General features: G+C 38.6%; 1 protein-coding gene across 1 annotated transcript in view; it reads left to right on the top strand.

Annotated features, from left to right (window-relative positions):
- The first annotated feature begins 374 nt into the window (after nt 1-374).
- Nucleotides 375-14,117, top strand: part of ppp1cc (protein phosphatase 1, catalytic subunit, gamma isozyme) — a 63,702-nt gene continuing 49,959 nt past the window's right edge. The window contains exon 1 of the mRNA XM_053677198.1: nt 375-659. Coding sequence (XP_053533173.1) covers nt 605-659 — 55 coding nt within the window. The 5' untranslated portion in view covers nt 375-604. The remainder of the gene's footprint in view (nt 660-14,117) is intronic.

The following is a 14,117-nucleotide window of genomic DNA, read 5'->3' as shown; positions in this document are numbered from 1 at the left end:
GAGCTAAACAATTGTAAGGTGGTACCCTTCATACCAAACAAATGCTCTTAGCGACAAATAAGTAAGTTATTATCTACAGTATCAAAGGCATCTGTAAGATCTAGTAGCATCAACACAGTATTTTTGATGATACCAGTATCATATCATTGAAAGCTGGTGACTCCATTCAACCATTGTTGGACTGTCTTCACAATATTAAAAAATGGTTAACAAATAACTTTCTCCAACTTAACGAAGACAAAACCGAAATAATTGTTTTTGGTCCCCTGAGATTGAGAGATGGTCTCATTAATGAGCTTTGTAATCACTTCCCCTCAATCCACCCCCCGCCCCGCAACTTTCATTCGCAGTTGTGAATCATTTCACTCGACTCATGTTGTGAGATCCGATTCATTTGCCAGTCACTCATTCCGGCGTCGGTGTTCATAGGCAAGAGTAGATTTACCACACATAAAAGCAACAATAAAGGAAGGCAAGCATAAATATACTAAAGAAACTATCCAAATGTTTTTGTAACTCGTTACATGTAGTCCCATGAGTTATCTGCTTTAGGTGAAGTGTAGAAAACCACCGCAAATAATTTTATTTAGCTATTTAGCAAGGCATGGCCGACATCGATAAGCTCAACATAGACAGCATCATACAGCGCCTGCTAGAAGGTAAGACATTTTACACAAGCTGATTAAAATTAGCATTTTTGGTTAATGCACGCTTTGTTCTGTTGGTTAAATTTTTGGAAATGATAGGGACTCGTTGTGGTTGTCTGGTTAGCTTGTTTGCCAAATTAGCATAGACGATTATGGCTAACAAGCCAAATTGTAGAGCTTGTTCTATTAATTTAAGGTGTTGGTATTGTCGAGTTTTAAAGATAGCTGAATATGACTGGGTAGCTAATGGGCATGTCGTGGATAGCAGTGCACAGTAATCATATTTGTAAATATAGTTTAGTGTTGGCTAGCTCTCTTCCGTTATTGGTTAGCACCAGGACAATAGAGGGAAATTAAGTAGCTATCGATAAAGTCTTCTGTGATGACTATTTTTACCGGGTGTTAACATTCTCGGGCAGCTCTATGTTTATGCTAGCTAGATTAGAAAAATGGCTACTGGGTCCACTAGCTAGATACGATACATTATCTGATTAACTGGATAATGCGTTAAAGAGCTAGCTAGTAAATTAAGAGTGTTGACAACAATTGGCCGGCGCGTTTGTCAGTGTGGCAATAGTAGTTCCAAATATTTAAGAAATCTGATTTCAGTGGCTAATTTTACATCTAATTTTAAGATTGAATGTCGGAAAATCTGACTGTGTGTGTTAGCTAGTTTACTTTACGGACGAGAACGGTGTTCCGTACACTGTTTAGGCATGTTGACATCATAGCAGATATTACAGAAATAACTGACTTTTTTCTAGTACCCATCAGAATCAGTCATCTCCTTACATCAGCTCTTTGATCCTCAGAAAAAGTGTTTTCTTTTCCTGCTCACTAAGGCCTCATTCACACCTGGCCTTACCATGCCTTCTGGGTGATCAGATCACAAGTGGACAGTGCTAAGTGTCCTGGACAGCAACAAAGGACCAACTGATCGACTGTGTCGTTTAGGGCTGCAACTAATGATTATTTTCATAATCGATTAGTTGGCTGATTATTTCTTTTCTGATTAATCGGATGGGGGGCAAACTTTCAGGTTAGTTAAAAACTAATGTGTTCCATTTGAGACGATATTACCTTTCTAAAATTCATACAGTGGTTCTCAACCTTTTGTGAGCTTTGGAACCCCAGCATATTTCAAAGAATCCACAAGGACCCCCTCACTCCACAGCAATTATAGGCTATTTATTAAACAGTCATTTCTATATATGCTGCTGTTTTGTTTTTTTTATTATTAATATTTAACATTAATAATATTACTGTTTGAAATGTTGTGATTCAATTTTAGATTTAATTTTTCCATGTTATTGTTGGTGTGACATTTACTTTGACACTCTGAATTATCCTTTGTTTATTTTATGTCAATGCAACACTTGAACTTGTCTTCCACTCATAGGTTTTTGCAAATTATCATTTCATATTTGTGATATTTGTGAATAACCAAATTTATTAATTTTTAAACATTTGAAAGTTTTAAAATAGATTTAACAATAAATAAATAAATAAAATTTATTTATTAATTAGGGCTGCAACTAACAATTATTTTCATAATCGATTAGTCAGCCGATTATTTATTTATTTATCTATCTATCTATTTATTTATTTATTTTGATTAATCGGCTGGGGTGGGGCAAACTTTCAGTGCCTTTTTTGTGTTTATTTAAAATAAAATCCACAAACTGAGTGTTACAAATATACATTCAGACTAAAACTTTACACAACTGTTTGTCCAAAACAGAAAAGAACCCAACACACACAAGAATATACATTATTACTTATACATTATTAGTTGGTGCTTTTTGTGAATCCATTAAAAAAAAAAAACATAAGTACTTCTGTACGAATTACGTGTGTGTGTGTGTATATATGTGTGTGTATATATATATATATATATAAAATATATAACAAACTAACTAAATAAGTTAGTAAATATATATAACAATAAATATATATAGATAGCATTTTTTAATGTATGCATAAAAAGTACTGAATTATCTACAGTCCTACATTAATAGTAAAAACTCACTTTCACTGCACCTTGTGGTTTCTGTTACTCGCTGCCTTTAGACATATTATTTTACTTTTGATCATAATGTTTTAGACATTGCAGATCTTACACGCGCTACACTTTATCACTGCGGCCTCGTTACTAACACATCTCTTCCGTTATAATAAACTACAGAATTTACACTACATGCCCACCATACACCATGCCCACCATACACCAACTATTAACAGGCATACACTGAAATAATAATAATAATAATAATAATAATAATTATTATTATTATTATTATTATTATTATTATTATTATGCAAAAATGTTTGTTAATTCTTATGAATTTGATCACACTGAACAAGACTTAATTTATTTTATTAATTAATATATTTATTTATTGAAATTCATCCTTTAGTTAATGAATTATTTAAGTCTTCCTGCCAGTTGACCTGGCCATTTAAGGTCACAGTTGAAGGGAGTATAGGGTATATTTTAGGGATGCACCAAAATTTCGAGCTCTGAAAATGGCATTTTCGGTTTTTGGCCAAAAGTGGAAAAAATGCAAAAAATACATCATCTGTTGTTTACAGTTTGAGGTTGGTTTTAGTTCTGTTGCTGCTCTTTTGCACTGTTATTTTGCACAATAATCTTTAATTAATATGGAGATACGTTTACAGAAACAGAATAGAGACCTAGTTCATTACTTGACTGCTGTTTTGCATATCATAATAGTTTTCTAGAACATTATTTGGATAATTGATTTTAAAAAATCAGTTAAATTTGATTGTTACAGAATTCAATGAAGAATAATATATTTAATATTGTTTTTGTTGTGGTGTGTTAATTTCAAGAAAGTGTGATCATTTTATTGGTTTATAGTGTTTTTTAATTCAGATTCATTCAATTCATGAAATGAATTAAAAAACCTATATTAATATTAATACAATTATACAAAAAAAAAAAATTTAAATGGGGTTTTAAGATATTCTTTCGGTTTTCAGCCAAGTGCATCCTGAATTTTCGGTTTCGGTTTCAGACGTATTTTCCTTTCGCTGCGTCACTAGTATATGTCGAACGCCATGTGACCATACTGGAAAACTGGTCTCGCCACACCCTCTTGCAGGGTAATCTGCTTAACCAAAGGTTAACCTAGCTAGTTACTATTCTTACTACTCTGCTATTGTATTGTTTGTGTTTTATTTTATTTTAATTTTTATATGAATGTTAATGAGAAGAAAATGTCTGTCAAAACCATTAAAGTACCAGAAGTGGGAAAATCAGTGATTTCTGCTGTGTACATCAATGCGCAATGTCGGGTAAGTTCAATTCCAATGTAAGCTTCCACCACTTCCCAAAGGATGAAACGTTAAGAAAAATATGGATAAGTAATAATACAGGAGATTTTTATTTTTGGAGGCCTGATTATGAATAACATGAATAATAGGTGCCACTCAAGAATACCCCACTATATCCCAGTGACCTCACTATCCTCGTCTTTTAACACGTAGACAACAACAGTGAACTTGGAACAATTGCGCATGCATTTACCAAGCGTCTCAAGATAAGAAAGGGGCTTGTTCATGATCACAGATTTGTCTGTTCTTATTCCAACTCTGAAAGGCTTGATTAAAAACTGTCCCTGAACTGGAACAGACTGAGAACTCGAACAGAACACCCAAACCTTCCCTAACATTACTCTCAGGCTGTGTGGCTTCTCGCTTTTCTTCATAGACCTGTGACAGGCTGCCCTAATGCTGACACCGCCAGTTAGCCTGTCTGTATTTGATACTGGTGAAAAAATGAACAGCGTGTTAATGTGATTATGTACATCCTTATATAAGACTAGATAGTTTGTTTGCGTTAGCTAGCTAGTGACATTGTACAGCATTTCCGTTCGTGACTACTACATATCCTTGTAGCTGCATATGTATGAGAAAGCATATTGCTTAAATCCCTTATCAGTTTTAGCGGCAGGAGTTTTAGATATCAACTTGCATATGTTGTGTACATCAGTTGTGCAGCTTCTTGGGTGGTGTAGGGGTGAAATTTTATCAATATATAAATCACTATAATATATACAATTTTATAGGCTTCAGCTAAGTAACAACCTAAATATAAAAAAATTAAATGAGCCGTTGACATCTGTTCCATGACAAAATGTTTATTTTAGCACTTTTTTCAGTGAAACAACTCAATACAGCCTTGTTGTGTTGTGTTGTTGCAATGAGGAACAGCCTGAGGGCCCTGTGGGATACTTAATGTGATTGACCTGCAAAAGGGAGAGGAGAAGTGAAACACAGTGGATTTCTTTTACAAGTGTAATATACCACAAGCCTATAAAACCAAGCCTATAAAGAAATACCAGTAGGATGGTAACCTAAATAATGTTAAAAATCTATATATTAAATAAAATTTAAAAAATGCATCTGGTTGACATGTCTAGAGATGGCTCCTGAGATTTGTAGGCTAGTGTTTGTCTGTTTAACAAACGGCAGGACCTGAAGTGAAATCGCAGAATTTATCTGACTGGATTTTGCCGTGGTCAAACCTGCGCTAAACTAACAGACAACACCATATGGGTGTTTGATTATGTAATTTGTGCGTTAACTTAAAATCTCCCTCTATGTGGTAGGTTATAAATACAAATTAATATTGCAACTGTTGTTTATTATAATAATAATAATAATAATAATAATAATTACACTTGTGTACAAAACATTGTACTTGTCATAGTGCCCACTCAAGCAGAAACATCAACGTGGCATGTGATGCGACACTACTGCAGTCGTCACTCCACCACCACGGTGGCAAACTACCACTGTGGTGCGGCCGTTGTCATGGCCACCTTCACAGCCTTATTATGGAATGGCCTAGTCAAAGCCATTTAAAAGCCAAATGATTTGAATCCCGTTGCGGGGGTAGGGGGATTTGAAATGGGCAGTACATGCAAGAAAACCCTCAAACATCTTGCAACTGAAAGAATATTGCATGGAAGAGTGGTCATACATTCCAGCAAGCCGATGTCAGAGACTGGTAGACAATTATGCAAAATGCCTACAAGAAGTTATTTCTGCTAAACGGGGTCTTACTTTTTCCACAGAAGAAGCTCACATTGATATTTCAGTTGAATAAATGATTGAAAAAGCTAATTTTCCTTGTAGTTTTGTTCAAGTTTATTAACTTTATTTAATAGGCACTGTTTCAAAGATGATCAAATGTTTGCTTGTCCAAATATGTCTGTAGCCCCGAAGATTTTTTTCATCATCCCTGAATTATTCTCCACTTGGAGTGGTTTGTCACTATTTAACTGAATGTCAACTAATGAATACAGACGGTGCTTAAAGGAAAATACTCGGAAATACTTGCCTTATTGGCTGACGTCTAAATGCACAGTCAGTGTGGGGGGGTGGGGGAATGGATATACGCTGATTAATTTTTCTTTTTTTTTAAACCAGTGAAGGGGTTGAAACTGAAACACTAACAATCTCTCATGCTGAGCATGAAAACAATGTGTGTGAATGTCGGACTTCTAGTTTACATGAACATGATATGAGCAGAGCATAAGGAAAGATAATGTACTTTGCATGGCTCTGTAGCAGCTAAACCCATACAATGATGGCTGTGCCTCCCCTTGCGTTGAGACCCCAAACTAGTCTAGTTAGAAACGTTTTAATATTTTATTGGTCTAGTAGTCCTACAAACAGTGAGTAGTAGTAGTAGTCCAAAAACACCTGAGGCAAGTTTTATCAACAATCCAACTTTTTCTGATCATGCTATACGCTGACAGCTAAGTTACCTCAGTGTTCATAAAACAAAACTTAGGCTACTAGCTGAGCTGGAAAAAATGCATGGAGAAGAATCTGGCCTCAGGCCCGAATGATTAACAGTCCAGCTAAAGTCCATAGTTCTCAAGTCCATAGTCAATGCAGCCATCTAGCAGGAGGTTTTAGAGCACTTCATGCTTCCATCTGTTGATGAGCTTTATGGGGATGCTGATTTCCTTTTCCAGCAGGACTTGGCACCTGCCCACAGTGCCAAAACTACTAGTAACTGGTTTGCTGACCATGGTTTTACTGTGCTTGATTGGCCAGCCAGCTCACCTGACCCCCTTAGAGAATCTGAGAGACACCAGACCCAACAATACAGACGAGCTGAAGGCTGCTATCATAATAACCTGGGCTTCAATAACACCTCAGCAGTGCCACAGGCTGATTGCCTTCATGCCACACGGCATTGATGCAGTAATTCGTGCCCCGGCCAGGTATTGAATGCATAAGTTGACATACTTTTCAGAAGGTCGACATTTTCTCTATTATAAACTCTTTATTCTAATATTTTGAGATACTGGATGTTTTATTTCCATGAGCTGTAAGCTGTGATCAAGATTAAAACAAAAAAAGCTTGAAATATTTCACTTTGTGTAATGAACCTAAAATATATGAAAGTTTCACTTTTTGAATTAAATTACAGGAAAAGTGAACTTGTATGAGATGCACCTGTATAAATAGAAATATAAGTATACTTAATTTTTTTTTTTTTTTTTTTAAACAGTTATAAACAATTTACACATTTTAAAATTACTGTACAGATCATCTCTGCATGCAATCCCTCACTTCTGGTAGAATGCAGAAAAGCATTTGTTAGTGTTATTCAGGTCAGTTATTTTAGGTCCGTGTTATTCATGTCAGTGCCATGGTGACAACTGTCCACCATGGCACTTTGAACACTTCCAGCGTGATGCATCTAGCATCTGGCCTACTGGTCAGTGAACTCAGGCCAGTGACTGTAGCCATCATAGTGGCCATCAGATGGGGGCTGAGATGTTCTTGGTTTAGGTCTGGGGCTCCAATGTCTCCTGCTGACAGTCAGTGGTTGTTCAAAATTTGCTGGTTTGTTGACTGCCTTCAGTGTGCTGCCACAGACAATCTAAACCTCTTCAATAGCAAAGGTTTTTCATCAAGAAGGGTGCAGGCACTTCTGTACACTAGCCATGCATTGCAAATGCTGAGGTCAAGTGTATAGCCAAACAAAGGGAGATACCACTGCTTTGACTTCATTGGTGTTTTGTATAGGTAGATCGGCATGTCTGAGAGGTCAGTACCTCCCATGGCCTTATTGTAAGCTGATATCACAGCTGGGCAAGGGATAGCACTCATTTGGATTCCTTGTTGAACCTTCTAATGTTTCCCAAAGGCTCCACTCCACTGGTATTGCTATGTAATGTGACACTTGCTCTCAAACCTTTATTGCAATTGTCATTTGAATAGCAGAAAGAGTATGCTCTATGTCCCTCCTTCTTAAAATTGTCAGAAACTGTCAGAAGCCAGGTTTGCTCCACCTTCAATAAAGGAAGGTAGCAAAAATTGTTAATTCATAAATTCATGCCAGAAGCATAATGTTCAGAATTTAGTTTGCAATATCAGAATAGTAAATGATATTGAAAACAGTTCAACATACAAAACTGAACACTACACTCTCTCAAGATTACTTGGAATGGTGCAATAAAGTAAAAACATCCAGTGAGCAGCAGTTCTGTGGAATGGAAACACCTTGTTGATGAGTCAACAGAGAATTACCAGAATGGTTTCAGCTGACAGGAAGGCTACAGTAACTCAGATAACCACTCCGTGCAAGTGTGGTGAGCAGAGAAGCATCTCAGAATGCACAACACATCAAACCTTAAGGCAGATGGGCTACAACATTAGAAGACCATGTCAGGTTCCACTTCAGTCGGCCAAGAACAGAAAGCTGGGGCTGCAGTGGGCATAGGCTCACCAAAACTGGACTGTTAAAAACTGGAAATTTTATCCTGGTCTGATGAATCTTGATTTCTGCTGAGGCACACAAATGGTAGAGTCAGAATTTGGTGCCAACAGCATGAATCCATGAACCCAACTTGCTTTGTGTCAACAGTCCAGGTTGATGGAGGTGGTGTAAGGGTGTGGGGAATGTTTTCATGGCATACTTTGGGCCCGTTAGTACAAACCTGGGATGTCACGATACCAAAAATCTAGTAGTTTGTACCTATACCACCAAAAGTACACGATACTCGATACCAAAGTCGATACCACGGTGTAGTATAAAATAAATTAAGAAATCTCTTGGAGGACATCCGACTCCGGCTGATACTGGCAAAAAGAGAGAGAGGGAGATATTTTAGTTATCAACACTGTCTGACAATGACTACTAAAACAGTGGAGGCTTCAAGTACTAAGGTGTACTCCTACACGCATTCTCGCGCACATTCACACACACACACACCCCTGATACTCTAAATGCAAGCATTAGTTTAAATTCACTGATATGGTGGCAGGCCAAAAAGATTTATTAAAAGCATGAACATTTGAATAATTATTAGTGACATTAGGCTACATTTTGCTGACAGGACAGGGGCTGAGTGGTGGTGCATGGTGGCCCATTAAGGAAGTAGTTTATAACAATGCAATGCGTTAGCGTCGTTAACAAATAACTGGTGATCACAAACATTACATGGTGCATAACGTTAGCTGGTTTCACAGCCACAATGCCAGCTGCCTCAAACAAACATAATATAGGGCCTGTCTTTCAGGTGCTTCGCCAACTTCCAGGTGTTTCCTCGCTTTGTTTGAAATGAACGATAGCATCAGTTGCACACCGGCAACTGATGCTAGCTTTCCTTTCTTTTCCTCTCAACGAGTTGGGGCAGAGCTAATCTTCTGTAGTTTCTCCCATGTGCTTGTAGGCGTTCTTCTTTACCATTTGTAGACCAACTAAAACACTTGCGTGTATTTCCTGCCCCCTTCAGTTCTGGAAGAATTGCAACCTCGGTACCTTCATTACCAACGGTGCCTACGCTACTGCCGAAAAACAAGTACCGTCACGTTTTAAGACTGTTGGTACCGACTTGGTACTGAAGTATCGGTTCTCATGACATCCTTAGTCCAGAGATGATGATCTTTGTGGTGGGTGATCTGCCTTGTACCGTCTCGATCATTCTGGCGAAGTCCCTCTTCAGAACCTCCGTCTGTTGCAGCGTGATGTCGTTTGCCCCTGTGTGCAGCACGACTGCTCCAATGCTCTCATCCTTCTTCAGGATTCCTGGTACCTGTGCAGCGACATCAAGGACACAAACACCAGGAAAACAACGTGTGCACACCTTACCCTTAGTTGAAGCAACGCAGACGTTTCGCACAATGGAGTTCCTGACGATCACAGTGTCCAGTCTGGTCTGACGGAGAGGGGCAAAGCGGTTCCTGGTTGGAATCTCGAACTTTGGGGGTGGTATAGCTGGAGAGGTCTTCGCCTGGGGCCTGGCCAGTGCCGGTTCACCTAAGGTCCATGATGTGTCAGCACCGGCGTGATGGAGACCTCGGCTGGATAAGTCTTGGGCGCACAGTCCCTGCACAGAGAAACACCTCAGTCAAATTGCATAGATCAGGCCCGATACCAACAATCAGGCAGGGGTCCATCCGCTTTAGTAGGCTGCTGGGGCTAAACACCTGGCTGGCCTCTACATGCGCTGCCCAAGGAGTCCATTTCACGGACAGCTTTAACCTGTTCTGGGAGCGAAGACATCTATTTAAAGTGGACTGATTTCATCTGAACATTGCTGGGACTCAAGTGCACACTTCCAACCTACACTACAGCATCTCTCATCCACTCTTAACAGCCTTCAGCAGCAACAACAATGTCAGCAATGCTACCGACAACCCTGGCAAGTGGACAGCACAGCCACAGTCACCCCTAAGATCAGTCATCACCAGACTGAGAAATATGCCAGAAGAAATGGATGAAATGCATGGGCTTCTAACTAAGCTCAGTCAGCATCGCACCCCAAGATTTATTCCCTTTCCCACTACATTTTCAGCAGTCCCTACTAAGGATGTCACGAGAACTGATACTTCGGTACCAACATTCTTAAAATGTGACGGTACTTGTTTTTCTGCAGTAGCATAAGTACCGTTGTAATAACAGAGGTACAGAGGTTGCAATTCTTCTGGAACTGAAGTGGGCAGCAAATATGTGCGTGTTTTTAGTAGGTCCACAAGTGGTGAAGAAGAATTAGAAGAAGAAGAAGAAGAAGAACGCCTACAAGCACACATGTAAAAAAAACCAGAAGATTAGCTTAGCTTAACAAGTTTACCTCCGCCCCGACTCGTTGAGAGGAAAATAGAGGAAAGCTAGCATCGGTTGCTGGTGTGCAACCAATGCTATCGTTCATTTCAAGCAAAGCAAGGAAACACCTGGCGAAGCACTTGAAAGAAGGGCCCAAAATTATGTTTGTTTCAGACAGCTGGCATTGTGGTTGTGAAACCAGCTAACGTAGTACAAAAAGCTGTGTCCATACAGCTCAAGAACTCTCAACATCAATAATCTTAATGAGACTTTTCAGTCTGACTTTTGGTCCAACCTTGGCACAGAAACTGCTCTTCTAAAAGTTTTAAATGATCTGCAACAAAATTAACACCGAGGTAATGTCAATTGTAGTTCTTTTAGATCTAGGTGCTGCCTTTGACATGGTCGGCCATGGGATTCTGCTTCACTGACTGCAAAACTGGGTTGGCTTATCAGGCCTTATCCTAGACTGGTTTAGATCCTACTTAAGTGGCAGGGGAATATTATGTTGCACTGGGTACACACACCTCCAGACGTCATGCGATATCTTGTGGTGTTCCCTAAGGCTCAATTTTGGTTCCTTTGTTATTTAACTTGTATATGCGGCCAGCGCCATATCTCCCTGCAGTTCTTGCCTGGTTTCTGACTGAAGCTAAGCAGGGTTGAGCCTGGTAAGTACCTGGATGGGGGAACTCCTGGGGGGAAAACTAAGGTTGCTGCTGGAAGTGGTATTAATGAGGCCAGCAGGGAGTGCTGACCCTGTGGTCTGTGTGGTCTGTGATGGGGACACTATACTGTAGAAACAACACCGTCTTTTGGGTGAGACGTTAAACTGAGGTCCTGATTCTCTGTGGTCATTAAAAATCCCAGGACACTTACCGTAAAAGAGTAGGGGTATACCCCAGTGTCCTGGCGAAATTCCCCATTGGCCCTTCTCTATCATGGCCCCTTAATAATCCCCATCTCTGAATTTGGCTACATCACTCTCTCCTCTCCACGAATAGCTGGTGTGTGTTGGGTGTTCTGGCACACCATGGCTGCCAGCACATCATCCAGGTGGATGCTACACACTAGTGATGGTTGATGAGATTCCCTCCCCCATACTATGTAAAGTGCTTTGAGTTTCTAGGAAAAAAAGAGCTATATAAATGTAAAGTGCTGTTGTTGTTATTATTATTATTGTTATTATTATTATTATTATTATTATTATTATTATTATTATTATTATTAGCTGGAGTAATTAATCTCTTCCATCCGTATGCAGATGACCTGCAACTCTCTTACTTGCACCAGATGCCCACAAGTGGCTTAGCACCGTTGTAAACTACAAAGAGAGCATAAACATGTGGATGTCACAGAACTTTCTGCAGGTAAATAAAGATAACACAGAGGTACTTATAGGAAATGATGCACAGGGAAAGTTAATTATGCCATATCTAGACTCCTTGTGTCTCAAGGCTAATGACTACATAAAGAATTTAGGGATCGTTTTTGACAGTGATCTCAGTTTTAAGCATATTAGCAGTGTTTGTGAAACAGCATATTATCATCTTTTGTAACAGCTCTAAAGTATGCGATATTCTCTCCCACGCAGATAGTGGGAAACTCATACATGCATTTGTTACATCTGCACTCGACTACTGCAGCAGTGTTTTGGTTGGCTTACCAAAGAGCTCTATTAAACACTTGGAATGAGTTCAGAATGCTGCTGTTAGAATGCTGTCAGGTACTAGACTGAAGAATCCTATCACTCCAGCAGTTAAATCACTTCACTGGCTACCTGTATCTTACAGAATTGATTTTAAAATCCTGTTATTAATTTTCAAATGTCTTCATGGTGGTGCTCCTACATACCTTTGAAATATGATCACTAAATATACTCCTGCTAGATCAATTAGGTCATCCAACAACAACCTGCTGGTTGTACTCAAAATGCGGCTGAAAAATGGGGAGTTGGCCTTTAGTCGCTATGGGCCTAAATTTTGGAACTCTGTCCCTCCCTGACAACCTACGTGCAGTTGATTCAATTAGCACTTTTAAAAAATATCTTAAAGTGCATTTGTTCACTGGGGCCTTTCCTCAAACCAGATTATTTTCCTTACTTGATTTTATTTGTAGTCTTTTCTATTTTATTTGCTTAGGATTTTATTACTTTTATTTGTCATTTTATTTCTTACTACTGATTATTATTTTCCTGTATCTACTGTATGTCTTATGTGAAGCACTTTGTAAACATTGTTTAAAAAAATGCTATATAAATAAAGCTTTACTTACTTTTGCAATTATGGAATTATTATACCGTTTCAGGGATCTTCTTAGGTTTTCAGATGGTTTAGGTGCTGTCTGGGTTCCGGGGGTGTGGTGGTAATTGGGAGTTTTAAATTAGTCAAAGGAAATTAAGTTATTTTTGCATTTTTTTCCACATTGTTTTAGACCATTCCTACTATATTTGTGAAAGAATGCGGGATCACTTATTGTCCTTATAGTCAAAATCTACTCATTTCACCAATAACATGTTTCAGATTAAATGAAAATATCTGGATTACCTTAATTTGTGCATATAGGAAGAATAAACATTTTTTTTTTAAAAAACAAACGTAATTATTTTGAAAATGCTTATGATTTATTTATTGGTGATAAGCAGGTGTCATACACCAATCACTCAAATGTTCATCCAGACACTGTTTGTTGTTTGGCAGGTCATTCCTGTTGCCATCTTACCTTTTGTTTGACAGCGCGTAGATTTCTCTCCATTTACATTCATTCTGATATGTCGCCTAAATGCCTTTTTACGTTCATTCGGCTTAAGGCGCCTAGCCTTCTATGGTAGGGAAAACCCTGCCTTTTGGAATTGGTCTTATCAGACCTTAAAACATTTTCCCACATGATTTAGTTGGGCTTGAATGTTTTTGGTGAGGAAAGGCTAACATCTAACCATCCTACCCCATAGTCCAGGTGAAAGATTGTTGTCATAATCTTGTCCTGTTCTTGGTAGTCATTGTGGTGACCCATTTTCTCTACTTGGTGAAGATGGCCTTTATGGTGTTCCATGGTACATCTAATATTTTGAAAATTATTTTATAGACCATTTAAATGGTTAACTGTCTGTTTACAGAAGTAATGTCTTTGTTCCTTGGATGTTGGTTTGTTGTCGAGCACATTCAGAACAGCTGGAGGTGGTTTGTACACAGTGAAATAGTGGTAATGTATTTAATTGTGTGATTTAAAAAAAAAAAAAAAATTACAACGTAAGACCATGTTGTTTGGTTGTTGGATGTTCCATCAAGGCTGGATCTAACCTCCATCCATCTTCTATACCACTTATCCTTTTCTTCAGGGTCACAGGGAACCTATCCCAGGGAGCATGGGGCACA

This window comes from Ictalurus punctatus, chromosome 28 (assembly GCF_001660625.3).
Source record: "Ictalurus punctatus breed USDA103 chromosome 28, Coco_2.0, whole genome shotgun sequence".
NCBI lineage: Eukaryota > Metazoa > Chordata > Actinopteri > Siluriformes > Ictaluridae > Ictalurus > Ictalurus punctatus.
Note: the sequence above shows the minus strand (reverse complement) of the source record. Positions and strands in the feature narration are given on the sequence as shown.